The 26995-nt window shown below is 34.9% G+C and overlaps 4 protein-coding genes and 1 long non-coding RNA gene across 7 annotated transcripts; 4 read left to right on the top strand and 1 right to left on the bottom strand.

Moving 5' to 3' along the window:
* The first annotated feature begins 288 nt into the window (after nucleotides 1–288).
* On the top strand, nucleotides 289–2608 carry LOC112711919 (leucine-rich repeat protein 2). Its single transcript, XM_025764655.3, has 7 exons — nucleotides 289–575; nucleotides 913–1045; nucleotides 1135–1206; nucleotides 1587–1730; nucleotides 1820–1891; nucleotides 2031–2102; nucleotides 2219–2608. The coding sequence occupies exons 1-7, from the start codon at nucleotides 494–496 to the stop codon at nucleotides 2283–2285; spliced, it is 642 nt and encodes a 213-aa protein (XP_025620440.1). The 5' UTR covers nucleotides 289–493; the 3' UTR covers nucleotides 2286–2608.
* Nucleotides 2609–3066: 458 nt separating this feature from the next.
* LOC112711918 (uncharacterized) lies at nucleotides 3067–6863 on the top strand. Its single transcript, XM_025764654.2, has 4 exons — nucleotides 3067–4823; nucleotides 5913–6141; nucleotides 6243–6367; nucleotides 6495–6863. The coding sequence occupies exons 1-4, from the start codon at nucleotides 4482–4484 to the stop codon at nucleotides 6579–6581; spliced, it is 783 nt and encodes a 260-aa protein (XP_025620439.1). The 5' UTR covers nucleotides 3067–4481; the 3' UTR covers nucleotides 6582–6863.
* A 257-nt stretch (nucleotides 6864–7120) lies between these two features.
* On the bottom strand, nucleotides 7121–9134 carry LOC112711917 (uncharacterized). Its single transcript, XM_025764653.3, has 2 exons — nucleotides 8872–9134; nucleotides 7121–8581 (listed from the first exon to the last, which is right to left on the bottom strand). Exon 2 carries the CDS (start codon nucleotides 8498–8500, stop codon nucleotides 7436–7438), a length of 1065 nt encoding a protein of 354 aa, XP_025620438.1. The 5' UTR covers nucleotides 8501–8581; nucleotides 8872–9134; the 3' UTR covers nucleotides 7121–7435.
* A 2762-nt stretch (nucleotides 9135–11896) lies between these two features.
* On the top strand, nucleotides 11897–16033 carry LOC140175434 (uncharacterized). The gene is made up of 4 exons (XR_011866205.1): nucleotides 11897–12057; nucleotides 13065–13291; nucleotides 13371–13491; nucleotides 15644–16033. It is a non-coding gene; the product is annotated as an uncharacterized lncRNA (long non-coding RNA).
* A 4830-nt stretch (nucleotides 16034–20863) lies between these two features.
* LOC112711916 (small ribosomal subunit protein uS14z/uS14y/uS14x) lies at nucleotides 20864–23428 on the top strand. 3 transcript variants are annotated; one of them, XM_025764652.2, is made up of 4 exons: nucleotides 20864–21148; nucleotides 22133–22372; nucleotides 23015–23114; nucleotides 23250–23428. In XM_025764652.2, the coding sequence occupies exons 2-4, from the start codon at nucleotides 22311–22313 to the stop codon at nucleotides 23256–23258; spliced, it is 171 nt and encodes a 56-aa protein (XP_025620437.1). In that variant the 5' UTR covers nucleotides 20864–21148; nucleotides 22133–22310; the 3' UTR covers nucleotides 23259–23428. The 3 variants fall into 3 exon arrangements, with proteins under 3 accessions (XP_025620437.1, XP_072059988.1, XP_072059989.1); XM_072203887.1 differs by having other exon boundaries at nucleotides 20866–21148; nucleotides 22120–22372; XM_072203888.1 differs by having other exon boundaries at nucleotides 20866–21148; nucleotides 22074–22372.
* The last annotated feature ends 3567 nt before the right edge of the window (nucleotides 23429–26995 follow it).

The raw sequence follows: 26995 nt of genomic DNA, 5'->3' as shown, positions 1-26995 counted from the left end.
AGGGATATGTTTGGTATACAAATTTTTTTTTGAATAAAAATTCAAAAACACCTTATGTACAATTAACTGTTATTAGTATATAATCTCCGACTCTAAACCGAACATAAACGACTAAATTCGCAGGGTATTTACTATTTAGTATTAGAAGAGATAAAAGGTGACATAATATTTCACGGCACTGATGTGGGTAAGTGAAAGTGTTGGGTGGGCCTGGGGCCGGGGGCTGGAAGCTTGGTGGAAATTGTCTGCAAAGGGCTAAGGAGTGGGTCGGTGAGCCCCACAGAACGCGCCAAAGACTCTGTGTATGACCCACAGTACTCTCTCTCACAACCAATGCGTGACTTTTTCTTTTTCCACTCTCTCTCTCTCTCTCTCTCCATTTCCATTTTGACTCTGACTTGTCCACTTTCTCCCTTCTTTAACTTTTGATTCACTCTTTCGCTCTTTCCATTCTCACGGATTTGCTCATACAGGAACACAAGAGCGAAAAACCATGGCATCCTTCACTCCCTTCTCACTATTATTTCTGCTGCTTCTCCAAAATCCCTTCCTATCTCTCTCATCCAACTCCGAAGGTATGTCATCTTCTGCTCCTCCTCCTCCTACTGCTTCATTTCTCAATTCTTTTGTTTTCTGTGTATGTCTCCTTATACATTCAGTTCTGAAGCTATGCAACGCATATTCTCTATTCACCGCTCTTTGATTGCTTGTTTTTGTTGCTTTCTATTTCTATTTATTTATTCATGTTGGAAAGAGTTATAAATATAAATATTCTTTGTTCTGTTCCTGGCTAGCAAACAGAGTTTAGGTAGGGTTTCCATAACTTGAATTAGTCCAAAAATTGTATGTGTTGAGAAGAAGAAGAATGATTGATTTGATGTTTGTTATGGTTATTGTTGTTGTTGCTTGTAGGGAATGCACTGCATGCTCTGAGAAGCAGGCTTTCTGACCCAAACAACGTGCTTCAGAGCTGGGACCCAACCCTGGTTAATCCCTGTACTTGGTTCCATGTTACCTGTGACTCCAACAATCACGTTATTCGCTTGTACGTTTTTCTTTTTTAATTGGAGTCATTGGGTTTGGGCTCTTTGGCTTTTTTCCTAACCAGCTTTTGTGTAATCCTTGAAATTTCAGAGACTTGGGCAATTCTAACATTTCTGGAACTCTGGGCCCAGAACTTGGCCAGTTACACCATCTCCAGTACCTGTATGTGGAATGGCTTATGGCTTATGCTCTTCCCTTACCTAATATTAATAAGAGTTTAATTTTTTATGCAGTCACCATTATGACTATTTATACTTACAATAGAAAAAAAGTAGTTGTCTTCATATGAAGTTGCTAGTTGAGAATTGTTAGATGATTTGACATGTTTGATTAAACTATTATCTAAGAGTTCTCAACTAACAACTTTACATGAAGACAACTGCACAGAGTTTCTACCTTTTTACATACGTGACATTACATGGTTGGATGCACGTTAAAACTAAATTCTATTAATATAGCACCTTCTTTAGTCATTTAGCACTGTACAGATTTTTATTGATTACTATATTCTTTGGCTTAGAAGTTGCCTTGTCAAATCTCAGGGAACTCTATAGGAATGAATTATCAGGAAAGATTCCTGAGGAACTTGGCAAGTTGAAGAAACTTATTAGCATGGATTTGTATGGTAACAAATTGGAGGGGAGAATCCCAAAGTCATTTGGCAAGTTGAAGTCACTTAAATTCCTGTAAGATTTGCCATTTTGTTATTGAGTTAGATCTCGGAGTTTATAAATGGCTTCCAGTTATGCTCATTCCTTTTGTGTTGATAAATTAGGCGGCTAAATGATAACAAGTTGTCAGGAACAATACCAAGAGAACTCACTCATCTTAAGAATCTCAAAATCTTGTAAGTTTCTTTTCATCTCCTGTTCTTTGTTGGGAGTGTGAAGGAAAGGAGATAATTTGAGATTTTGTGTTACTGTCATGTTACCCAAGTTTATTTCTGTACTTCTAAAACCAGCTAATTTGATATTCCGATGTTACAGTGATGTCTCTAATAACGACCTCTGTGGAACAATACCAGTAGATGGCAACTTCGGATCTTTCCCAATGGAAAGGTAAAACTACATATTCCGAATTTCGAATTGTTGTATGTCATGATGCACTGATAATTTATATCCATGTCAATTTATACTGTTTGATTCACAATTTGTTGCTCCTATAACTGTTTCAGCTTTGAGAACAACAGACTTAATGGTCCTGAGCTGAAAGGACTAGTTCCCTATGATTTTGGATGCTGAAGCAAGATAGAATTGGCAAACCCTCATCATAAACTGCAATTTTCAATCTTCAATGAGAGGCTAACTATCAGAAATATATGCTTGACCAGAGAATGTATCAAAGAATGTCGTAGTTGCATGTTGAACTTTATATCTAATTGGATGATTGTACCACTGTCTCTAGTTGCAACTATCATAGCATAGTTTTATGCCAAGAATGTTATAAAAAAAAATCAACATAGTAAATTGTTTTATTCCCCCAATTTTACACACATTTTGCATAAGTAGATAGTATAAGTGAAGCTTAATAAAAATCTACGTGTTTTGTATCCAAAAAGAATAAATCTGTTTTAGATAATTCGGAAGATACATATTGTGCAGGCAAAGGATAGAACATAGCATGTCACAGGTTAAGATGGTACTAGAGTCACAATTGTGATTATCATGAAGAGATTGAGTGCAGATATAATGGGTTTGTGCACAGCGGATTCAGTTATGAATATTCCTCAAGATGCTCTTATGAATGGAGGTATTGCAAGAAAGCGCCAGCGTTTTAGATTTATTTAATAAGAAGTACAAATCAATTTTTTTCGGCATATACGACTCCATATATATTTTGGTTTTGACCACTTGTTGCTATCATGTGCTAGCGGGAGCTTTTGAAAATCATAAAATAAGAATTTCCTAAAAAATGAAACAAAGAAGCCGGTATTAGGGTTGAACTTCAAAATCAACGAACTATATTCTATATCATAACCTTTTATCTATTATATATGATAAAAAAAGGAATTTAATATACAAGTTTTTTTTAATTATATCGTTTATTATATATAATTTATAAAAATTTATATTATTATTTAAATGATTTAAATTTATAACTTTTTGTTCATATTAGATTTGTTCTTTTTTATTTATTATATATTTGATAAATAAAAAATTAATTTAAATACACTTATTCTGATAAATCAAGATTTATCTAGATGGTGAAGATGCATGATGCAATAATGCAATATACATACCGCAAAATCTAATTTCAACTTTGGCAACCTTGTTGAATACTGAACTGAATAGTTTATCACTTGCCAACGTGTTAGGCTACAATGCACGTGGCACAAAAACACCGGCCTAAGTTTCGGTAGTCAGATACGTGTTTTACAATTTATGAATATCCTGTTTTTAAAATATTTTAGGTATTTCTGTCCAATTCATACTGTCATAGATCAATAACGTGGAATATTTTTTATTTTTTATTATTTAAAATTAAATTTTTAAAATTCAAAAAATCTTCTTTGTTCGAATTAATTTTTCTCTCTTTTTATGGTTATTAATGTAACACAATATGACAAAAACAGAACAAAAACTTCATTTATTATTAAAACACCTAAAAAGTTGTCATTAAATATTAAGTTTATTAAAAAAAGAAAATGAGAGTTTTCTTAATTATTTTTACTTAAATTTCATAATGTAACCCACAAGCTCAAATTTCTAAAATTTAAATAATTTCTAATTATATATAAAAGTCATAATTTTATTATATACCATTAATTCACAAAAATAAAGGTACTAAAGGAATTTCTATAGAAAAATTATTTCCCCCCCCCCCCTTCTTTACTTTTATGTGTTGTATTGTATGATTAATATTGACGTGGAGTCTGTCAACAAAAAAAAATTATTAATGTGAAAAAAGAGCATATACCCACAAAATATTAAATAATATTATTAATTTATACATCTAAAATTTTTTTTATAAAACAAATCTAATCAAATTAAATATTAAAATTTAAAATAATATTATTTATAATTAACTTTTATTAATATTAAACTAATTTAATTAAATATAATTAATAAAAATATTTAGATATAAACATTATTCTAAATAAAAAGGTCAAGGAGAGTAAAAGGCCAACCATATATGTATGAAGCAACAAACTTGAAACAAAAAGAGATTTTCATATTTTGTCAAAAAGATGATACTTTTAATAAAATAAAATAAAATAAAATAAAATGAAGAAAGCGAGTACGTTGAAGGGGATGTTGGGGTTTAAAGCCGCAACTTCACATTTCTGTTTCTGACATCATACGACGGAGGAGTCACCAATTTTCCCGAATACTAGGAAGTCCCAGAAGCCTCAAAGCCCAAAGCAGCAAACTTTCTTCATTCTTCTTCTTCTTCAAAGCCTAAAACTCAAGTTAACTCTCCAAAATTCAGAGGCAAAAATGAGTGCCGCTTTGTTGAAGAACCCCGCTAGGATTCCCTATGCTTTGATGCAGAGGCGCTTCATTGCTCCAACGAGAGCTCCTTCTTCTCCTTTTCCTTTTCTCTGCAAGAACTTGCAGTCAAGGCCTTATCTTCAGCTGCTGAAACCCAGAGAATATAAGATATCCCCATATTTGTTCTCTTCATCATTTTGTTCTTCATCATCTTCTACAGCTGCATCGGCTTCACTTGCCAAGGTTGGCTTTGTGGGTTGGTATTTGGGGATGGTCAAGTCCTGGCCCATTCTCACCAAAAGTGTTACTTCTGCTCTCATTTACATCGCTGCTGATTTATCCGCTCAGGTATCATATCAACCTTTCTTATGCTTCTTTTTTTAATGGACCCCTGAATTCTATTGGCAAGGAACAAGATTCGGTTCAGTTCAAAGTTTTGGACTTGTTGCTTTGCTTTTATTATAAAACTTGATTTTCATTTTTGGGGGTAATGAAAACATGTAGCTTTTAGTTTTGGTTACAGAAATATTTGTGGTTAAATGTTGATCCCTGCCTCGCCAAGTTTATGAAATTTCTAGTGATGCTTTGTCTTGTGTTGAGGATGATCTTATGTGCAATCGTATGGTAACTGTTTTTTGACCTAGAGGCTATGGCTTCCAATATCGTGGACAGTATTTCTAGGTTGGTGGGTTAAGGTTGTATATGTCTTTCCCTTGTTGAATGTTCATAATTCGATTGGACGGTACTATAGGTTACTAGATTGCCCTAATGACATGGGGACTTCTGCAATTCCTTACCTATGAAGCTAAGATTTTGTAAGATTTGGCTTATTATTGAGAATTTTCCATTTGTTTTAGCATGATGTATGGAATCAAAGAAGATGGCTTAGGGTTTTGATGTGTCTCTCTTTGTAGTTTATGTTTTTGCTATAGGTTTGTTTTGTTACTTTGTCCAAGAGGTGTTTTAGATTATGCTAAAGTTTAGTTATGCAAATGAACATGGTATATTTAGACATTGCTAAACAAGTTAAAACATGAAGAAAGCTGTTAAAACATAAGTGAGAGACTTATGACAAGAAGGATCACAACCCAGAAGCTTAATGGCTTAAACTAGAAGGAGGAAATCAAAATAGAGCCCAAAAGCTAGAACCTATAGATTGAATCATGTGATACAAGCATACGATTCAGAGTCATTTACTGTTGAAAGTCATACCTGAATTTCTGGCACTTTGATCATATGACATGGGTAACCTTCTTGAGCCTTCACTCGCTCCCAAATTCTACCAAAATGTACATTACTTCACATTCCTGTGCAGTTTTGTAGCCTTATTGATTCTACTAAATGGATATTGTCAACACATAGTATTTGGTATTAAACTTCATGAAGTTCTGTTGTCTCTGTCATACTAACATAGTATTTGGTATTAAATTTCTTTAGACTATAGTGCGGCAATCACAAGATTCTTATGATTTCGTAAGGACTTTACGCATGGCAGGATATGGCATGATCATTTTAGGACCAACACTCCATTTCTGGTTCAATTTTGTGTCAAAGCTTTTCCCAAAAAGGGATCTTTTGTCTACATTGAAGAAGATGGTCATGGGCCAGACAATTTATGGACCTGCAATGACTATTGTTTTCTTCTCCTTGAATGCTCGATTGCAGGGTATGAGCAATCCTTCTAGCATAGTATTCTATCACACTGTTTCTTTCTGTATAATCTGTTTTGTGAATATGATGTGCTAAACAGTTTAACTTGGTTGGCAGGTGAAACTAGCACAGAGATTGCTGCACGTTTAAAGCGTGATTTTCTTCCTACATTCTTAAGTGGAGTTATGTACTGGCCATTTTGTGATTTTATTACATATAGATTCGTTCCAGTCCATTTACAGGTATGTGTGTAATTCTCATCTCAGAATATCAATGACATGTACAATTATCAATGATAGCTCTGAATATATCCATGATATTTTTTTGTGATGCTAACTCATGATTTTCTGCATGGATTCATTTTGACAGCCACTCGTCACTAACTCATTTTCTTACTTGTGGACCATTTATATGACCTACATGGCAAGCCTAGAGAAAGCAAAGACTGCTTCCTGATCAACAGTGTCAATTCTGTTTCATCTTAGAGACTTTGACTCACTGTAGAGTGTTTATATGGAAGCTGTGGCATACAAGTCAAATCTTTTTGGTTTCGGCCGGGAATTTTGATCTCACATCTTCCATAATTATAGAATATAGTTATAACCAGGATATTAAGTTTCACCAATTCTTTTAAGCCCTGTTTTTCTCTCTGTTTTGGTTGTATAAGTCAGTTTCTTAAATGAGTAGACCAAGCAGATGCTCTATAAAGTTATATTATTGAAGACATTCTTTTTCTTACTTCAGGCCATTTTTAGCCATGCTTTCAAGCATTGTCTTCACTTTATTATTTGTTACTTACATAGCACTATGCTGCAGAAATTTCCTCGTATGACTTGACTTCTGCAGAAATTCAACATCAAGTCATAACTCTGTCAACTAAAATGTTGTTGACCTCCACAACTGAGATTAGCCGTTTAGCACTATGAATGCGATGCTTTTTTGCTTCAATGAATAACAGGAGAACTAAAATAGAGATGATAAAAGATGAAAAAAGAAAAAAAAAACTAAGAACTGGATATCATTGAAAATTCTGTAGCACTCTTGAAACAATTAACCTAATCCTATGTAGAAAGTACACATTTTTGTATAAACATGACTACTACCAAACAATGACCAATCTTAATAACTAAATTACTAAAGCTTATTCAGATTTGGCAAATTGTGCGACTTCAGGCCTAGACAAAATTGCGAAGTTATGTCAGCTGAAGAAAACAATTCAACATTCTAACCATTCAACAAATCTTGGCAACTAACTCCTCCCTGTTGATTTCATCTACTAGCAAATTTCTGATCTATTGATAACAAAGGCTTCATTCTTCAGAAGCACGTATGGAAATCCTCTCAAGCTGCATCGGCCAATCTGGTCCAAGAACTTGCGGATTTAGCTCCATCGCAAGACAAAAATCCAAGATTGATGCTTTGGCCAATCTAGGTGCTGTTTGCATGTACCTTCTTGGTAGCATTCCGTTTGAATTAATCAGCTGTCGACTCGGCAGCCTTATTTGCTCGTTTCCAACTCTTGACCCAGCTAAAACCAGGGAAGATTCAATCAACCTCTTCATATATGAATCCAATGCATTATTCAAAAGATTTACACAATCCACTGTGACAGTTAAACCTTCCTTCTCCAACTTCTGCTCTAACCGACTCCTCAAAGATCTCGTGTCGGGGAGATCTCCCATGCTGTGACAGGTCTCGGGATAATATTTACTACATAAAGATACATTTGATGCAAGCTTCCGATTGCAACCTAAATTCATGGATATACCAAGGGGTGCTGTAACTGGGCTCCTGCTTTGGATGCCGGGGCTTCCAGCCGTTTGTCTAACTTCTTCTCCATCTTCAACAGAAACAGGAGCTCTACTGTCGAGGGAATTCAGTTCAGTTGCACTCTGCTGCTCTTGTGTCTTGAAGGCAAATTCATCAGATGCCAGACTTTGTTGCTTGCCAAGAGAATTTTGGCGGGCTTTGAACTTGGGATCTTGTGCAGCTAACCGGGATAATGCATCCCCTGATGGTGTTAGGATAGAGCTGCTTTGCCTCCCATTAGAAACTTCCACACTGGAAACACTTCCCAGTCTGGCAGAACCTCTCGGCTTCGGCGGCGGGACTTTGGCGAGACAAGCATTCTTGAGAATTGCCCTAATGAACTGGTTGTGAAGAGGGATGTTTTCTCTCCCAATGACCATGATGCAAACCCTGTCGAACTCTGATTTGCTGATCTTTGAACTGAACAATCTTCTGAGTTGATCAAAGTACTTGTCAGCTCTCTGATGACCAACCCTCCGGCCAAGTAGTGCCTTCAGCTCCAAAGTGTCGACTCGAGTGTACTTCCTTTTGGATATCGTCATGTCACCCAGTCTTCTCAGAATCATAGGATTAGAGTATCCAGCACAATCCAAGTAATCCAAAAACAAAAGCTTTCTTAAACCCTAGTTCCCAAACGGTCTCATCATCTGCAATTCACCACATTCTCAATCAGAAACCAACAGCCATAGACAAAATCAATATCAAATCCACGAAGTAGCCATCGATTTGAATTACAATTGGCGATAGAGACAGCAGAACATGCATTGAGGTGAAATCAACATTGAACACCCCAAGGGTACCGAGGCAATAAGATAAAGTAATGAACAAAAATTGGAAGGAATGAAGGATCAATTACGAAAGAGGAGAGGGGAGGGAGGTGAGATTGAGAAGAAAGTTGGGAAATTGAATAGAAGCTAGGGCAGGAAAAGAGAGTTACCAGAGTTGACTATGAAGTTGAGTTGGCCCAAATTGGTGTATTGGCGGGTGCAAGAAAGGTCAAAGGGGGGTGGAAGACACCAAACAGAACAGAGGTTGAGATTGGAACATTACATGATTCCCAATCCCTAACCCCAATCCTCTCAGTTTTTCTTTCTTCGGCTTCACAAATCACAACTCAAACATGCTTCGGACCGGTTTCTTTCCTTCTCTTTCTCTATCACTACCCAAGCAAAAATGGAGGTAACACAAAAATAAAACTTTACTTAATTTTAAAATTTAATTAGAATTAACTTTTTTTACTCGTATCAATTAATTTTTTTCTAATTTAAAACTCTAAAATTTTAAGAAAATAAATTTAAATAGTTAGTTAATATGAATTACAAATTAATTTTTTATATTTATTCTTAATTTTAATATAAACTCAAGCAAACGTTCATCTTATCTATTATTAAGGTAATTATGTATACAAGTGACACGACTAATTTAAATTGGTCTAACAGTTAGTTTATTAATCCGTATAAATAAGTATTGAAGTTTAAATTCTATTTTATGTATGTAGTCATGAGACAACAACAAATTTTTAAATAGAATTCAAATCTGCAACAGAATAATTTATGATCTATCAAAATAGGAAAATAACATGAAAATAATTTGAGATAATTTTTAGAATTAAATTAAAGTATTTATGTTAATATAAAATTAAATAACTGAATTAAGGTGGATGTAAAAACAAAAGAAATATGAAACGTGAAAATTCAATGGGTTGGCCAAACTAGAGTTAAGTTTTATTTTAGTCACTGGGATTCGTAAATTGCATTGTTTTAGTTTTTGAGATTCTAATTACTCTAATTTAGTCTCCAATTCAAAAAAGTATACTATTTTAGTCTCATGCTCATTTTTCATCACCGGAACAATAACACCATGAGTGACGTGGCTTATTCTTTACCAATGGTTAGCTAAGCTTGTGAACAAGTAAAATTTAAACCTAGCACAAACCTTCATGCCAATAAATTATAGCACAAACATAGTTCAGAAAAAATAAATAAATAACAAATAAAAGATCCTTACCTGAAGAAGAAGATTCTGTGCTTAAAAAAAATGAACAAGATTGCAGAAGACAAATTAAACTCTTTTTGATGGTTATTGCTGAGACGCGACGAGGGAAAGAGGCAAGGGAGACGACACGAACAGGAAGCACGAATAGGAACCGTGAGTTGTGATGATGACACGAACGCGAACGATTTCCTTCTAGAATAAGGAGCGCAGTGGTCGTGCAAATCGAAATCGGCGGCGAGGCGGTGGAGCCTCCGTGAATTTGAAGAAAAGCCTCGCTAGGGATTGAGTTTCATGGAGGAGGGATTTTTGATAGGGTTTCGTTTTGTTTGAAATGAATTGGGAAAAATCTAAAAAGAAGGGTTGGAGTGAAATTTACAAGGGTGTTTTGGTCTTTTTACTTTATTATACACATTCCATTCCCATTGGAATTAAAGATAATCAGGAAAGAAATGTGAATGAAATGAATGGAATTTTGATTTCAGGGAATAAAACATACTCGAGAATGATTTTTTAAATCTTAAACCAAACATGAGAATAAGATATTCCCATCTCAAAATTCCTACAAATACACTTGTATTCCCTCCAACCACACACACCCTCAATTTTCCTTTCTTCGACTTTACAAATCACAACTCAAACATTCTTCGGACGGATTTTTTTCCTTCTCTTTCTCTATCACTACCCCAAATCCCCAAGCAAAAATGGAGGTAACACAAAAATAAAACTTTACTTAATTTTAAAATTTAATTAGAATTAACTTTTTTTACTCATATCAATTAATTTTTTTCTAATTTAAAAATCTAATTTTTTAAAATATTAAATTTAAAAAAATAAATAGTTAGTTAATATGAATTACAAATTAAATTTTTTAATATTTATTCTTAATTTTAATGTGAATTCAAGCAAACGTTATTTTATCTATATTATTAAGGAAATTGTGTATACATGTAATACGACTAATTTAAATTGATTTAGCGGTTAGTTTATTAATCCGTTTAAATAAGTGTTGGAGTTTAAATTCTATCTTATGTAAGTAGTCATTGACCAACGACAAATTTTTAAATAGAATTTAAATCTACAACAGAATAATCTATGATATGTATGAGTCAAAAAAATACCATAAAAAAATTTGAGATAGTTTTTAGAATTAAATTAAAGTATTTATGTTAATATAAAATTAAATAACTGAATGAAGATGGATGTAAAAGCAAAAAAAAATCTGAAACGTGAAAATCCAATGGGTTGACCAAACTAGAGTTAAGTTTCATTTTAGAAATTGCGTTGCTTTAGTTTTTGAGATTGTAATTACTCTAATTTAGTATCTAAATTTAAAAAAGTGTACCACTTTTGTCTCATGTTCATTTTTCGTCATTAGAACTGTGTGAATGACGTGGCTTATTCTTTACCAATGGTTACCTAAGCTGGTGAATAAGTAAAATTGCACCAATTTACCTAAACAAAAAAATATGTTGTCTTCTTCATATATGTGTATCTGTTTTTGCTGCTACCCTAAGGTTCCTCTCTCTCCTTACCGTCGCTCTCTCTCCTCTCTTTCACCACCGCCGCCACCTCCTCTTACTCTCTGCAAACTTTTGTCGCCTTTCTACTCTTACTTCATCTTTCACACTCTCTCCTCTCAAACTCAAACTCTCCCAGCACCATCACTATCTAAAAGGCCGGAGGTAAGTGTTGGACAAGGGGGCAATGGCTCCCCTGTAAACCCCGATAAATTAGTAGATAATTAGTCAATAAATTAGTTTTTAATAAGAAAGATTAGGAATGCGAATATTATATCAAATTAGGATATAGCTCATCGAAACGAGAATTTTGACACTAATTTCGAAGAAAACGGTCAAAGATTGGACCGAACGGGTTGAACCGATTGAACCAGATCCAAACCGAGCCATCGGTCCAACCGGACCAACCTATTAAATGAAGCCAAGCTCCTTTCTCTTCCTCATTCAGCTGGAGCAACGTGAAATGCATCCAGGGAAGAGAGAAAACACCTAACCTTTACGGTGAACTCCAATTCCCCGTAACTTCTCCGTCTGAGCTCCGATCACCGCACCATTTGCGGCCACACGTTCATCGCGTTGAGCTCTACATATTTACCAGAACAATTTTACTGGTAATTTGTTTAATCACTCTCAGCCTTCTCTTCCCCCAATTTTCGAATTTTGAGTAGGAATATTAAATTTCTTTGATTTCTGATGTTTTAGAATCCAATTAGTTTGAGAAAAATGTTCACTCTTGCTTATGTGAAGCTTGGGTAAGGTGAGGATACGATAATTCTATTTTAATTTCATTGAATTTGAGCTTTGAGTATTAAATTGAATATATATGTGTTATGAATGTGTATTAGGTCGAAAATAAATAATTGGAGCTTGAAATTGTGAATATTGGAACTTGGAGGAAGCTAAGCCTAGTGTTTATTGAATTCTGGAAGGGTTGTGTTTGTTTTGGAAGGGCTGTGTTTATTTTAATTAAAGTGCCTTGATCGTTACGTGGGAGTCGGCTAGGGTATGGTTTAGGTTTCTTGAATTTAATATATAATTTTCTGTGAAAACTTAGGCTAGATGACCATAGGATAAGTTGGAATGCAGGTCTATGTTTAATGTTTAGTAAGTTGTTGTGTGTAAGAGCCGGAGTTTTCATGAATAGAGATATTTAAATGCCCAAATTAACTTTCGAAAAGTTAGAACGAGAATTTGGGGATTTAAATATGATTTTTGGGCTCAGTAGGCTTTTCTGAGTCAGAAAATGTATTTTCTGCGAAAAACTGTGAAAAATTGCAAATTGGCTGTTAAACCGGTTGAATCGGTTTAAATTTGCTCGGTGCTGCGTGAGAAAATGTGAAAACAGTCGAAAACCTTAGAAAAATATTAGAAATAGAAAACTGGGCATTAGAGTTAAAGGTTTGGCCCAAAGTTGGGTCGAACGGGTTAAAAATGCTAACGGGTTGGACCGAGCCCAAGTTGGGCCCAAGGCCAACATATATAAGGGTTCATTGATGATCATATTCAACACAACACACCCATAAACACACACACACACACCAGCTGCAAGAGGAGAGGAGAGAAGAGAGAAGAAACACTATTTATCTCCTTACTCTTTTCATCATATCTTGAGTTACAGTGCTCCGATTCGTGTGCCGTCAGCGGCTACGTAAAGGTCTCGCCGAGCCCATCGTTTCTATCTAAGCTTTGTAGTAAGTCTCTTGAGTTTCCCTGCCCAGTTTTCGTATCCTTGTGAATTTTGAGTTTTGGGGTTTGGTTTTCAGTGAAATCTTGTGTCTTGGGTGTTTTAGGTATACTCCAGCACTTGATTATTTGTGGTTTTGGCTTCTAAAACTATTGGATAAGGTAAGAACTCTTGAAACCCTTGCAAAGTTATGTTTATCTTGAGCCTTAGGTTGATTTGTGATGGTTTCTGCATATATAGCTTGTTTGTTGTGAGTTTGGGAGCTTTTGGAGCTTGTTGGTGGCTTGGATTGTATTGGAAAGCTTGTTGGTGATTATTGTTGTGCTCGTTTGGGGTTTTGGCATATTGAGAATAAGCCAAGGTATGGTTTTGGTTTCCTCTATGTAGTATATAATATTCATGGACACTTAGGCTAGTGACCCATATGACAAGTTTGGATTTATGTGGTTGTTGATGATGGTTGGTTGATGTTGTATGTTGAATTAATATTGTTATGTTGAGAAATAATGATTTTGAGATCATGATGTATGATGAATTTGGGTGAATGATTATTGTTGATTATGGCTATGAGGCATGAATGAGTTTGATGATGAAAATTGATGGGGATATAATGATGAATGGTGAGTGTGTTGGTGGAAAATTATTGATAATTGTGATATGTTGATATTGATGTAGAAAATGATGAAGTGTGATGGAAGATTGGTATAAATTGTGGATTGTGACCCAAGAGGGTAGTTTTTGGTGAAAAATGGAGTTTGGAATGACTTTAATTGGTTTTGGGTTGGTTTAAGTTGTGAATATTGAGAATTTTGGTTATTGGTAAGCTTTGGTAAAAGTGGATTTTTTGTGAACTTTATCTGATTATAACTTTTGCCTCAATTTTTCAAATTTGTTGAAACTTGTTTAAAATTAAAGCTTATTGAAAACCCTTTGACTTGATATAAAGTTTGTAAGATTTGGGTTTTTGTAAAGGAAGTTATGATCATTCAAAGTTGGTGTTAAAAATAAAAAATTCTACAAAGTTGCAGAATTTTGTGATTTCTGGTATGTGCGTACGCACAGCCTTGTGCGCATGCACAACCCTGCGAAATTTTCAATCTGTGCGCATGCACAGACCTGTGCGTACACACACGCGGGGGAAGGCTTCCTGTTTTGAGCGCTAGCATAGCTTGTGATCCTGTGCGCACGCACACGTTGGGAAGGTCAGTTTGTTGAGGGCGCTAGCACAGGTTGTGCGAGCAAACAGATATTGTGAATTTTGGCACATGTGCGTACGCACACTTTTTAAAACTTCTCCAGCGCGCGCACACCCTGTTTTTCAAAATTAAAATTTGTTTTCAATTCTTTCATCTTCCCAACAATATTGTAAGATTCTATAACACCATTTTAAGACTCTTGGGGCCTAGTTTTGCACATTTAAAGAATGGGAGAGAACTTAAGGGTTTTAGATGATATTAATTGGAAACAATTAGAAAACAGCGGATTAGGTTTCTGGTGTACTGAGGATGGTTTGATGGTATGTGATGAATGGTGGATGTATGAGACGAGAATTGAGGAACTGTTGAGTTTGGAATGGAAAAATATGAATTGATGATGGTTGTGACGAGTCGAGGACTCAAAAAGAAATGATGATCTTGATGGATGTTGAGAATGTGCGGGGCCTATATCGCCCACGTAGCAGATTCCTCTGCTGCATGACTGGTTGTTGTTGAAAGTGTGCGGAGCCTATATCCCGGACGTAACAAATTTCTCTGTTGCATGACTAGTGTTGTTGAGAGTGTGCATGGCCTATATCCCTGGCGTAACAGATTATTCTGCTACATGATTTGTTGTGGTTATTTCCTTCTCTGCTGCAGAAAGTGTGCGGGGCCTATATCCCTGGCGTAGTAGACTCCCTACTACATGAGTGTGGAGGGCACTATATCTCTGACGTAGCTGATTCGCTACTGCATGAGTGTGCAGGGCACTATATCTCTGGCGCGGCAGAAAAGGCTACATCCGGGAGTATATGTCGGGTTGGCATTCACGGACCGACAAGTGATATCATGACCCAATAGGATAGACATTCATCATATGCATCTTTTATGTGCTTGTTTGCTTTGATTACTTGAGTTTGCCTAATTGTATAATATGCCTACTTGCTTCTTGAATTACTTGTTATCTATTTGAATATTACATGTGTCTTCCTTACTTGCATTATCTATGATTGTATGGTGTTGAGGAGGTTAGGTAGGGGTGACGAAGAGATCACACAGAGGGTAGGTTGGTGGAGGCTGTGGGACAGCGGTGATTAGTTTAGTTAGTAATCCCCAAAGTTAGATTACCCTGTTATTATGTTATGGTTTCAAGTTATGTTTTAATGTTTTAGTATGCTTTAAGATAAATCTTGTGGTGGATATGAAGCCTAGGATTGCTTTTGGCGTCCCGGGGTCTTATATCCTACATCACTGGGAACTGTTATACCATACTAAGAACCTCCGGTTCTCATACTATATTTCTGTTGTATTTTTCAGATGCAGGTCGCAACCCACCTCGGTGAGTTGCTTGGATGGTGATAGAAGCGGAGGATTCGGATATCTTTTGGAGTCTTTTGATTTATTTTTTTATATCTCTCATTTTGTATTTTGTTTTGCCTAGAGGCTTATATTAGAGAGAACAAACTTGTATAAGCTGTTTTTACTGTCAGTTCTCTGTTTGTCTATATATATGACTAGCCGGCTTAAACTCCATGAGCTGTGGCTAGATTATTATGATAGTATACTCCTTATTTTTTGTTATGTGACATCTGTATCTTGTGCTTTAAGTTAATAGCTCCGTTAGTACGTTTTGCGCTTTGTAAATCCTGTTTTTGAACTATACATTTCATTAGGCTTCTATATATTATAAATTCTTTCTATATATTATATATATGAGCTTAGAACTGTCATAACCTTTGATTAACCTTTGCTTTACGATGCGAGGTAAAGTTTAGGATAATTAGGGTGTTATATTGTGGAATATACTTGGTTGGTGTTTGTGGATAATTAGTAATTTGTTATGGATGGTGGTTGTTATGTTGATTTGGAAAGAAACATGGTTGAATGTGTTGAACGTTGTTGTTGATGAATATATTTTGCTGGTGTTTGTTGGATAGTTAGTGATTGATTATGGATGGTGATTATTATTATATTATTTTGAAGAAAGCTCATAAGAGCGGGTTCTCAATTCACCCGGGGAGTACCAAAATGTATCAAGATCTGAAAGTGATGTTCTGGTAGCCAGGGATGAAGAATGATGTGGCATTGCAAGTATATAAATGTTTAACGTGTCAGAAGGTTAAGATCGAGTATCAGAGACCATTAGGGACCCTTCGGCCTTAAGAGATTCCACAATGGAAATGGGAGAATATCGCAATAGATTTTGTGATAGGGCTGCTTAGAACCCGGTCTGGTTGTGATGTTATTTGGGTAGTTGTGGATCCACTAACAAAATCAGCTCACTTTCTTCCTATTCAAATAAGTTGTACAATAGAGGAATTAGCTCGAATATATATCAAAGAGATTGTCAGGTTGCATGGCGTGCCTTCTACTATTATATCTAACAGAGATCCTCGTTTTACATCAAGGTTCTAGGGAGCCTTTCAGCGTGCATTTGGGAGTCAGTTAAGTTTAAGTACTGCATATCACCCTCAGACAGATGGTCAGTCAGAGAGAACTATTCAGACCTTGGAGGATATGCTAAAGGCTTGTGTTTTGGACCATCCGGCGAGCTGGGATCGGTATATGCCATTAGTGGAATTTGCTTATAATAATAGCTATCATGCGAGCATCAGAATAGCTCCATATGAAGCTCTATATGGTAGGAGATGTCAATCTCCGCTATGTTGGTATGAAATTGGAGAAAGAAGTTTATTAGGGCCTGAGATGATAGCTAAAACTACTGAGCAGATAAAGAAGATTCGTAGCCTAATGCTTATAGCCCAGATCCGTCAGAAGAGTTAAGCTGATCAAAGGTAAAAGCCTTTAGAATTTGAAGAAGGGGAGCATGTATTTCTGAAAGTTACACCAACCACTGGAATCGGAAGAGCTTTTAAGACTAAGAAACTGAATCCCCGTTATATTGGGTCGTTTGAAATCCTGAAGAGAATTGGGCCAGTGGCTTATAGAATCGCCTTACCACCATATCTTTTGAATTTGCACGATGTGTTCTATGTATCACAACTTCGGAAGTATACTCCTGATGCAAGTCATGTTCTAGAACCAGAACCGATTCAAGTAAGAGAAGATCTAACGCTTCCAGTAATTCCGGTGAGAATTGATGACACCGATATTAAACAATTAAGCGGTAAGGAAGTATCATTAATAAAGGTAGCTTGGAGTCGAGCTGGTATTGAGGAACACATGTGGAAACTCAAATCATATATGCGGAAAGACTACCCACATCTCTTTTCAGGTAACTAAATTCGAATTTTGAGGGCAAAATTTTTTGTTAGGTGGGTAGGATGTAAACCTTGAGAAATTAGTAGATAATTAGTCAATAAATTAGTTTTTAATAAGGAAGATTAGGAATGCGAATATTATATCAAATTAGGATATAGCTCATCGAAACAAGAATTTTGACACAAATTTCAAAGAAAACGGTCCAAGAATGGACCGAACGGGCCGAACCGATTGAACCAGACCCAAACCGGGCCATCGGTCCAACAGAACCAACCTATTAAATGAAGCCAAGCTCCTTTCTCTTCCTCATTCAGTTGGAGCAACGTGAAATGCATCCAGGGAAGAGAGAAAACACCGAACCCTTACAGTGAACTCCAATCCCCCGTAACTTCTCCATCCGAGCTCCAATCGCCACACTGTTTGCAGCCACGCGTTCACCGCGTCGAGCTTTACATTTTTATCAGAACAATTTTACTGGTAATTTGTTTAATCACTCTCAACCTCCTCTTCTCCCAATTTTCAAATGTTGAATAGGAATGTTGAATTTCTTTGATTTCTGATGTTTTAGGATCCAATTTGCTTGAGAAAAACGTTCACTCTTGCTTATGTGAAGCTTGGGTAAGGTGAGGATACGATAATTCTATTTTAATTTCATTGAATTTGAGCTTGGAGTATTAAATTGGATATATATGTGTTATGAATGTGTATTAGGTTGAAAATAAATAATTGGAGTTTGAAATTGTGAATATTGGAACTTGGAGGAAGCTGAGCCTAGTGTTTATTGAATTCTGGAAGGGTTGTTTTTATTTTGAAAGGGCTGTTTTTATTTTAATTAAAGTGCCTTGATCATTACGTGAGAATCTACTAAGGTATGGTTTAGGTTTCTTGCATTTAATATATAATGTTCTGTGAAAACTTAGGCTAGATGATCATAGGATAAGTTGGAATGCAGGTCTATGTTTAATGTTTAGTAATTTGTTGTGGAATATACTTGGTTGGTGTTTGTGGATAATTAGTAATTGGTTATGGATGGTGGTTGTTATGTTGATTTGGAAAGAAACATGGTTGAATGTGTTGAACGTTGTTGTTGATGAATATATTTTGTGGTGTTTGTTGGATAGTTAGTGATTAATTATGGATGGTGATTGTTATTATGTTAATTTGGAAAGAATCATGGTTGAGCATTGTTGCTGGGGATTGTGTTGGAATTGATATGTTGAAAGTGAATGGAATGAAAATTGTGGATGAGAATGAGGTTTAAAGAGTTCGAAAATTTTGGTTTTGGGTTGAACTTCGGTGGGCTATAATTTGGCTTCCGGAACTCCAAATTGATTTCAACTTGTTTTAAATAAAAATTGGATTGGTGAAGTTTATGCCGTTCGAAGAACGGAAGAAAAATGGTTTAAAATGATTGAGTTATGTATTGAATTTATAAACTGTGTTTATAACCAATTCTATAGCTTTGCTTTTTTTTTTTTCAATTCTACTACTGTAGCTTTGCTACTGCATCTGCTTTATTTTTTTTAAAGAACGTACACCCACGCGTACGCGTGGAGTTAATTTTTGGCGATGCGTACTCGACGAGTCCATGCGTGCGCGTAAGGAGTAAACAAGCATGTCCACGCGTACGCGTGACCCACGCGCACGTGTGACATGAAGATTTCACCTACGCGTACGCATGACGAGGGACGCACGCGTGAGCTGCATTTTTACGATCCCACACATACGCGTGAGCCACGCGTACGCGTGGCACCTGTTCCAGCAAACATGATTTTTAAGGTTTTTAAAACATATTTCAAACTACTAAACCTCTATTTTTATTCTATTGGTCATAAATAATAGTGTTAAACATGATAAACAGATGAAGTTAGGAAATAAGGATAACTTGAAGGTGAAGTAAAATTGAAAAGTGAATTAATTATGAGATGTTACAGATAAGCCATATATGATACTTGACTGGATATTCAAATAAAAGATTATGTATAAAATTTGGCTTGAATGATTTAATGATCTAAGACATGAGATTCCATGGATAAAGTGTTGTGGCTTGTCACCACGTGTACCAGGTTGAAAACTCGATACCCTGTTGACCCTGCGACGTAAAGGTGACAGGGCACTATAAATTCCCGGGAATGTAACCCATTGAGCAATATTGATTATTTGAGAAAAAGCTATGCATAGACTCTTGGGGATGCACGCCGAGAGATAGTTTAAGGTTTTCGGACTTGTCGGGTTGGCTGGATAACCGACAGACGAGCCTCATCAGCCATAGGACAGGCATGCATCATATGCATATTATTTGAATTACTTGCTTGTGCTTTAATTGGGTGTGCCCAAATGTACTTGCCATGTTAAATGTATATTTGTTACCTGCAGTATTTGTAACATTCTTGTACTTGCCTTTATCTGTTTATTTGTCTGTGAAATACATGATGAAGTTGGAGGTATGGAGGAATGACAGTATGAGACTTAGATTTAAGATTAAGTTAAGTTAGGTTTAGGTACTCTTAGAAAACCACCTTTTATGGCTTCTGTTTAATACTTTAAGCTCTATAATCTGAGTGTCGGCATTCTAGGATTGCCTCTGGCATTCCCAGGATCTTATATCTTATGTGTGTGGCACCTTTACCATACCGAGAACCCCCGGTTCTCATTCCATACTATGTTGTTGTTTTTCAGATGCAGGTCGAGAGGCATCTCACTAGGCGTTTGGATACTTGAGGCGAAGTGGTTACAAAGTTATTTTGTTTTGCTATGATGTATATATATGTACTAGGCTTTCTCTTCGCATAACTTATTCTTTTTTATCCTCTTAGAGGTTTATAAAGAGGCAGAATTGTGTTTATGTACATTTGGGTTTTCGACATATATGTATATATGTGTAAATATTCTCCGGCCAGTTTTGACTTCGCGGGCTAAGTTAGGATCTTGTTATTTTGTATCTTTGCCATTCTATTCCTACTTTTATTATCTTATGCTTAATAGTTATAGTTTTCTTAGCATGCAAGTTAACTCGTTCCTTGAGTGTTGTGCTTTTATTTTGCGAGTTTTATTTCCTCTATTCTTCAAGGCTCCTAACATATTATAATTCTTCTGCTATCATATGTACATATTTTATTTTAGAGGTCGTAATACCACACCACATCTACTTTATGACTTAAGCGTAAAGCTCAGTATGGTAGGGTGTTACACCCCCAAATTTAAAAATTTGAATATATAACGGTCATGTAATTTTTATATTAATCCCCTTTATTTTTAATTTTTTCTTCTTCTAAAATTATAATTTTATATTAGCCCCCTCCTAAGAATTACTCTATCTCTATCCCTGACCATCCATAACTACACCAATAATACTAATAGCAATTAGGCTTTCAAATTGTACTAGCTTTTTCTCCTTCTTTTTCCGTCACCTTATTTTTCTCAACTCCCACACGTTTTGGGTGGTCCCGTTTTCTCTCCCACCTCACTTATGCTAGGTACCTCCATTGCTTGCACTCTAAACTCGGAAACTTCACGCTCGTTCCCTGAATTGCCGCTCTAATTCATTGCTGAGGTTATCACTTGCTTCGCCTTTACCGTCGATAGGCCCAATCTCCTGAGGTTTGTATTTTCTTCCATTTTCAATTTAAATATTTTCTTTTGAGGATTGACAAGTGTTGAACTAAATTAAATGGTTGTATAATTAACAACATCAAAAACAGATACACATACATGAAGACAATCCAAAGTAGGATCTAGAAGTGGATATTAAAAATTTTTTGCATTAGGTATCTGTCCAATATTCGTTAGAACAATAGTAATATTACCACCCTTAGCCTTCTATGACTGATCTGCTTTTGTTCTAATCGTTGCCCTAATTTCAATTCATTTGTGTTAGCAACAACCCAAAATGTATTTAATTTAAACTACACCCAATATGTGTTCAATGTTTTATCCAAAAAATATTTATATGGTAGATTATTATTATTAGGATATAAATGGAAAAAAAAGACTGAATTGGTGTAATTACATTAGCCATTAGTAAGGGATAAGTCGCGTCACTCTCGATATTATTGTTTTAGTGATGAAAAATAGTCATAGGACTAACGTGGTGTATTTTTTTAAATTTAGAAGATTAAATTAGAATAATTAAAATTTTAAGAATTAAATAAATATAACTCACAAATTTTAAAGACCAAAGACCAGATACTTAATTCTCCAAACCATTTCTAACATAATTTCTTTTGGATGTATGGTGTATTTTTTAGCTTTTGAATTGTTGAATTTAGTAAGAAAGAAAATAGTAGAAATAGTTTTGATTTTTTATTCTAAAAATAAATAAATCTCTCATTAAATTTAATTACAAATAAATTTTTGATCTTTTTTATAGATAAGAGACATGAAAATTGTTTAAAATCCAAACCATCGCTAGAAAGACTTATACATCCCCTATTTCCAAAGGGCAAAGAATTGGTTGTATTTAATTTTGTAAGAAATTTATTTATTATTTTTTTAAAATAATAAAACGACACTGTTTTCTGGTCAGTTTCAAGGAAACTCTAGCATGGGCCTATTTTAATGGTGGGCTTTAGTTACAAGTTTCAGGGCTTTTTTTCTTCGTCACTGGCGACCCATCAAGTGAAAAAAAAAACGGAAACCCTAATTTTGGGTTGAGAGCTATAAAGTGGCATGAGCAGCTTCCTCTTCATTCTCATTCTGCAGCTACCTATTTTACCTTTGGATCCAGCGAACCACCGTAGCAGAAGCAGAAGAAGCAATAGCCATGGGTCACTCCAACGTTTGGAACTCTCACCCCAAGAACTACGGTCCTGGTTCTCGCACATGGTATTCTTCTTCATCCTCTTCACTTCTAATCTCTCTAATGTTCTAACCTTGTTATATTCCTTTTGTGCTTTAAACCTTGTCTATTTATCTTGGATCCTGCCAATTATCATGTTCTATGGCACAGTCTCTGCTGAGTTTTTCTGTTATATGTCTCTTATTTGTATGGATTATGTGATAGTGATTGCAAATTAGATGCGTATGATTTAGGGTTTATGACTATAGGTTTGAGATTCTTCATATTGAATAAAGACATTGACCCTACGTTAAGGATCTAATGGGTCCCTTCTCCCTTTCTACAATTCTAGCTTGTATTGTTGCTGCGTAAGCTTGTGAGATTTATACGAAAAGAAATTGTGTGCTGTTGAATACTTGAATAGAAATTTGTTGGGTGCATATGTGGTGTAGACGTATAGTTTGTTAATTAGCCAACTTTAATCAACTTCTTTTAATTATAAAATTATTTTAACCCGTTTTTGGAGAGTTTAGGGTTTAAAATTAAGAATGTAGAATTTAGGATCAGAAACGTTGACTGATACTCTCCGAAAGGAAAGTTGACTTTCTAGTGTAACTCTTACCTGATGCAGTTTGATTTTGTTGATAGAGCTTTGCTGACAGTTTTTTTTTTTAAAACTTTTTTGTCAGCCGTGTTTGTGGAAACCCCCATGGATTGATCAGGAAGTATGGGCTCATGTGCTGCAGGCAGTGCTTCCGCAGCAACGCTAAGGAAATCGGATTCATCAAGGTATACTGAGCTTGCTGCTCTCAGTTGTTGCCTTTGCCCTAATCCAATTTGCTGAATTGGTTGTTTGCCTTTGATTTGTTATGTTATGTGTAATGTCTTGATTCTCATTCCAATTCTTTTTTCTTGTTGTTGCAGTACCGCTGAAGGGTTGCATGGTTGGTCAGATGCCCACCATACTATTTTAGAATTTTGCATTAGGGATGTGAGAATCTTAAAGGAGTTGTTTATGGCAAACTAGTTTTATTATCAGAACTGAAGCAGTGGAACTATGAATATTTTATTTTAATATCAATTGTTTTTGACTGTCTGGTATACACCACCTTTTGTTTGATGCATTAATCTTCCTTCGTGCTATGTGAATTGGATTCTATTCTTAATGGTTATTTCTTACACGATTGAAAACAAGTTTAACTGATAATGGGGAGGCATTATATCAGGTGGGAAAAAAGTTGGGTCGCTATAGTTTTATTCGTTTCATAAGTTGTTTCTTTGTCTTCTAATTTCATCTTTGAATTAAATGTGATATTTCCCACGGTATTGTCTTGTAAATTGACTATCATTTATTGAATGCTGGGCGCTGGGGATTGAGATTTAGATAAACATAAATCTTTAGATAAAAATAGTAAAATTAAATTGTATAAATGCAAAAGCTAGAATTCTACATTATTTGAGCAACTCGAGTATTCTCAAATTCTAGCCTCAGGAATTCACTTTGTTTGGGCTATAGTGCATTTCTTAGTTGGGTTTATTTTAGAAGTGTGAGGATGGAGCTATGTTTTTTTTTTTTAAATTTAAATGGAGTTTTCACTAAGGTTGTCAAAAACAGAAGAAAAGAAAAGAGCTTCTTATGCTCCAATGAAAAATAAAAGATGGTGAGCGATGAGTTACATATGAAATTGTCTTTATAAAAACCATTTTTAAACGTCTGTTACCTTATTAAAAAACCGTTTCTAAAACCAAACGTAAAGATTATGCTAATAACAGGTCAATTGTCAACGCTTTTAATATATAAAATATATATTAAAATTTTAAAATTTCCAATTTTAAAATAGAGCGCCATGATCCTATATATATATATATAGAGAGAGAGAGAGAGAAAAAGTATAGGTAACTAACAACATTTTTAAACAATGTTTGAACAATGTGAATTAAAACTAACCACTCGTATTCTTGAGAGAGAGAAAAAGTATAGGAACTCTCTTTCGATTTAATGCAATGAACTCCATACAATGTTTACTGACGCACTTACATTTGTAAGTTGGATATGGATGGAACTAGACACAAACATTGAAAACAAGTGAAGGTGGTGGCTGCGACCCACATTGAAAAGAAAAACAAACTGAAAGCACAAAAACACTGCTCATGTTTACCTGCTTTTACCCTTTATTAGTATGTTGTACCAAACACTTTGCTCCTCTTCTCTAAATTATTCCCTTCCTCTCCAAGTTATTTCAACTTCATCTTTTCCTTCCAATTATTATTCTCATGCATGAATCATTCACCTGCCATTCTCCATTTCATTTTTTTATATCTTGTCTTATCCACCTTTTTCCTATCACCATCCATGTGTCGTCCAGACAAGTATTCAGCAAATCAAACATGTCCTTCGTATTGTTACCTACCATTACTAAATTAGACATTACAAACGTCCTCACGTTTCTTTTAGGGTAATAACATACAATGGACTCTAATAAATAATAAATTATTAAATAAATAAATTACTCTTAAAAGTTTTTTATGTTGGAAAATATGGATTCAAATTATGCTCAAGTCACCTTATTGTTAAGATTATAAGCACAACGCATCAATTTTCACTAAGAATATATCGTTACACAAGTAAGCTGTCATTTTCGGGATATCTTTTTCTCACAAGAAAACAAGAATCATACACTACAATTATTCAACTTTCCACACAAGTTTATATATACTGCATGAAATGCTATAGCTTTGAAAATGCAGAGAAAAAGAAAATTATTGAAAAAGTAAATGTGTAATTGTAAGCAATGATACAAGAGAATAATCCATTACACAAGTAAGCTGTCATTTTCGGTATCCCTTTATTCTTTACAAGAATCCTTCTTGTAACTATTTTTGATCTATTCACTGAAGTTTATGCTGTGATGAGATGCTAATTTTAATGGTCAAGGAATTTACTGCACAAGATACTATGGCTTTAAGATAGGAATAGAAGAGGAACAAATAAAGGCTCCTTCCATGGCTTCCTCATTTTGTGGTAAGCTATGCATAATATTTTACTTCCATTTTTATCCATCCAAAATATCTCGGGCTAAACACTCCAGGAATTAAACAGAGAAGTAACGACTACGTTGATTGCAACAAAAATTAAGCCATCCAGAACAGAATGAAGTAAGGTTATTATAAAGAGTAAGAAAGAAAAATCAAATGTTTTTAAGTCTGAATATAATAATAAAACATATATACTGACTTAAGCGTTGGAGTACTTAAAATAAGCACGTTGCCCATGCACCGATGATTTAGAGTATACGAATGAATGACATATCAAAACATGTAATTTCGTAATTTTTGTGGAGGTCACAAGCCTGTGAGGACAATCTATAAAGAAATTTCGATATCTAAGTCCGTAGTGATTTTTGGATGATAATAGTAAACAAAGTCTTACATTTTCTTTTTTTCTCTATTATATCTTTTCGATATAACTGTATTTACTGTCTTTAAGGCTGCGTTTGTTTGTAAAAACAGGACACTGGAACATAAACACAGAGACACAAAATCGTATTTGGCAGAAAAGACATGGATAGAGACAATGTGTCCAGAGACACTAAACACAGAGACACTAACAATGCTTGTCCTGTTTTCAGTGTCTTGTCCTGTCCTGTTCTAAAAAAACAAACGTAACCTAAATGTACGGTTTTAATATGATGATTTGATGATTTGGCAGTTTCGTGAGTTAATGACTTCATGAATCTTAATGACATACTCGTTATTTTTTATTGAGCTTATAACGTGATATTCTCATTTAATCATATTCTTGGTATATTAATTTTGTGTAGAACATGTACAAAGTGACGTAAGCCAGGCAAGAAGAAGAAGATGATGATTTTTTGTGTGTTCTTTGAGTACTCAAAAGCTTTTTAGCTCAACAAATGAAAAATCAAGGATCTTGAATCTTTGGCTTCAAGGAATATTAACCCAAAAGTAATATATTATAATAACTTCATTTTGGAATTTGGAGCATGCAGAATAGCATTAGCCGCCAATATATATAATACGGTCACCAACCTTGTTGTATATTCCACATTTTTCTCTTGATAAATAAACAATTAATAATCACACACTTTTTTCTCTTTCTTTATTATTTTCATTTCTGGGCTTGTGGGGTTGCGGTGGAAAGGTGAAGCAACGTTGGAAAGCTATGGGACAGAAGCAAAATATTATTCTTAATTAATAATACAATACTATCTTCTGTTATTATATATATGTCTATGTCTATAATCACTTCCCAAGCAAACTAATCAAACCCCCATATCTTTTAAGTGGGTGTTTACTTTTTAACCGATTATTCCATTTAGTGTGGCTTAAGTCACATGCCTTCAAAGATTATGCACTTTCTCATCATTTTTTTTATATATTTGCCATGGATGAGTGATCCATTATTAAGTGGGGCTATCATCACAGGACACAGATTATAGATTTTATCTATTTATAATTATGGATCAGTGATTTTAAAGCTAATATATTATTATTTGGCAATCACTAATCAGCAATCTGGTTATGCAAATAACCAACTGGCTAAACAATAATCACTCTCCTTCCCTTCTGAAGTAACTAGTTATAGCGGATAATCATGTTTGCATTAACTAATTATGGGGAAAAAAAAAGAATTCAATTAATTGAACCCA

This window comes from Arachis hypogaea, chromosome 9, assembly GCF_003086295.3.
Source record: "Arachis hypogaea cultivar Tifrunner chromosome 9, arahy.Tifrunner.gnm2.J5K5, whole genome shotgun sequence".
Classification (NCBI taxonomy): domain Eukaryota; kingdom Viridiplantae; phylum Streptophyta; class Magnoliopsida; order Fabales; family Fabaceae; genus Arachis; species Arachis hypogaea.
This window is presented reverse-complemented; position numbering and strand designations above follow the sequence as displayed.

Bases quoted from the DNA above. Each gene is read 5' to 3' on its own strand.
- LOC112711919 (XM_025764655.3), top strand. From the start codon at position 494: ATGGCATCCTTCACTCCCTTCTCACTATTATTTCTGCTGCTTCTCCAA. The intron at 1,046-1,134 runs GTACGTTTTTCT...TTGAAATTTCAG, and splicing joins AACAATCACGTTATTCGCTT to AGACTTGGGCAATTCTAACA. The intron at 2,103-2,218 runs GTAAAACTACAT...TAACTGTTTCAG, and splicing joins GGATCTTTCCCAATGGAAAG to CTTTGAGAACAACAGACTTA.
- LOC112711918 (XM_025764654.2), top strand. From the start codon at position 4,482: ATGAGTGCCGCTTTGTTGAAGAACCCCGCTAGGATTCCCTATGCTTTG. The intron at 4,824-5,912 runs GTATCATATCAA...AAATTTCTTTAG, and splicing joins CTGCTGATTTATCCGCTCAG to ACTATAGTGCGGCAATCACA. The intron at 6,142-6,242 runs GTATGAGCAATC...CTTGGTTGGCAG, and splicing joins CTTGAATGCTCGATTGCAGG to GTGAAACTAGCACAGAGATT.
- LOC112711917 (XM_025764653.3), bottom strand. From the start codon at position 8,500: ATGATTCTGAGAAGACTGGGTGACATGACGATATCCAAAAGGAAGTAC.
- LOC112711916 (XM_025764652.2), top strand. From the start codon at position 22,311: ATGGGTCACTCCAACGTTTGGAACTCTCACCCCAAGAACTACGGTCCT. The intron at 22,373-23,014 runs GTATTCTTCTTC...CTTTTTTGTCAG, and splicing joins GGTCCTGGTTCTCGCACATG to CCGTGTTTGTGGAAACCCCC.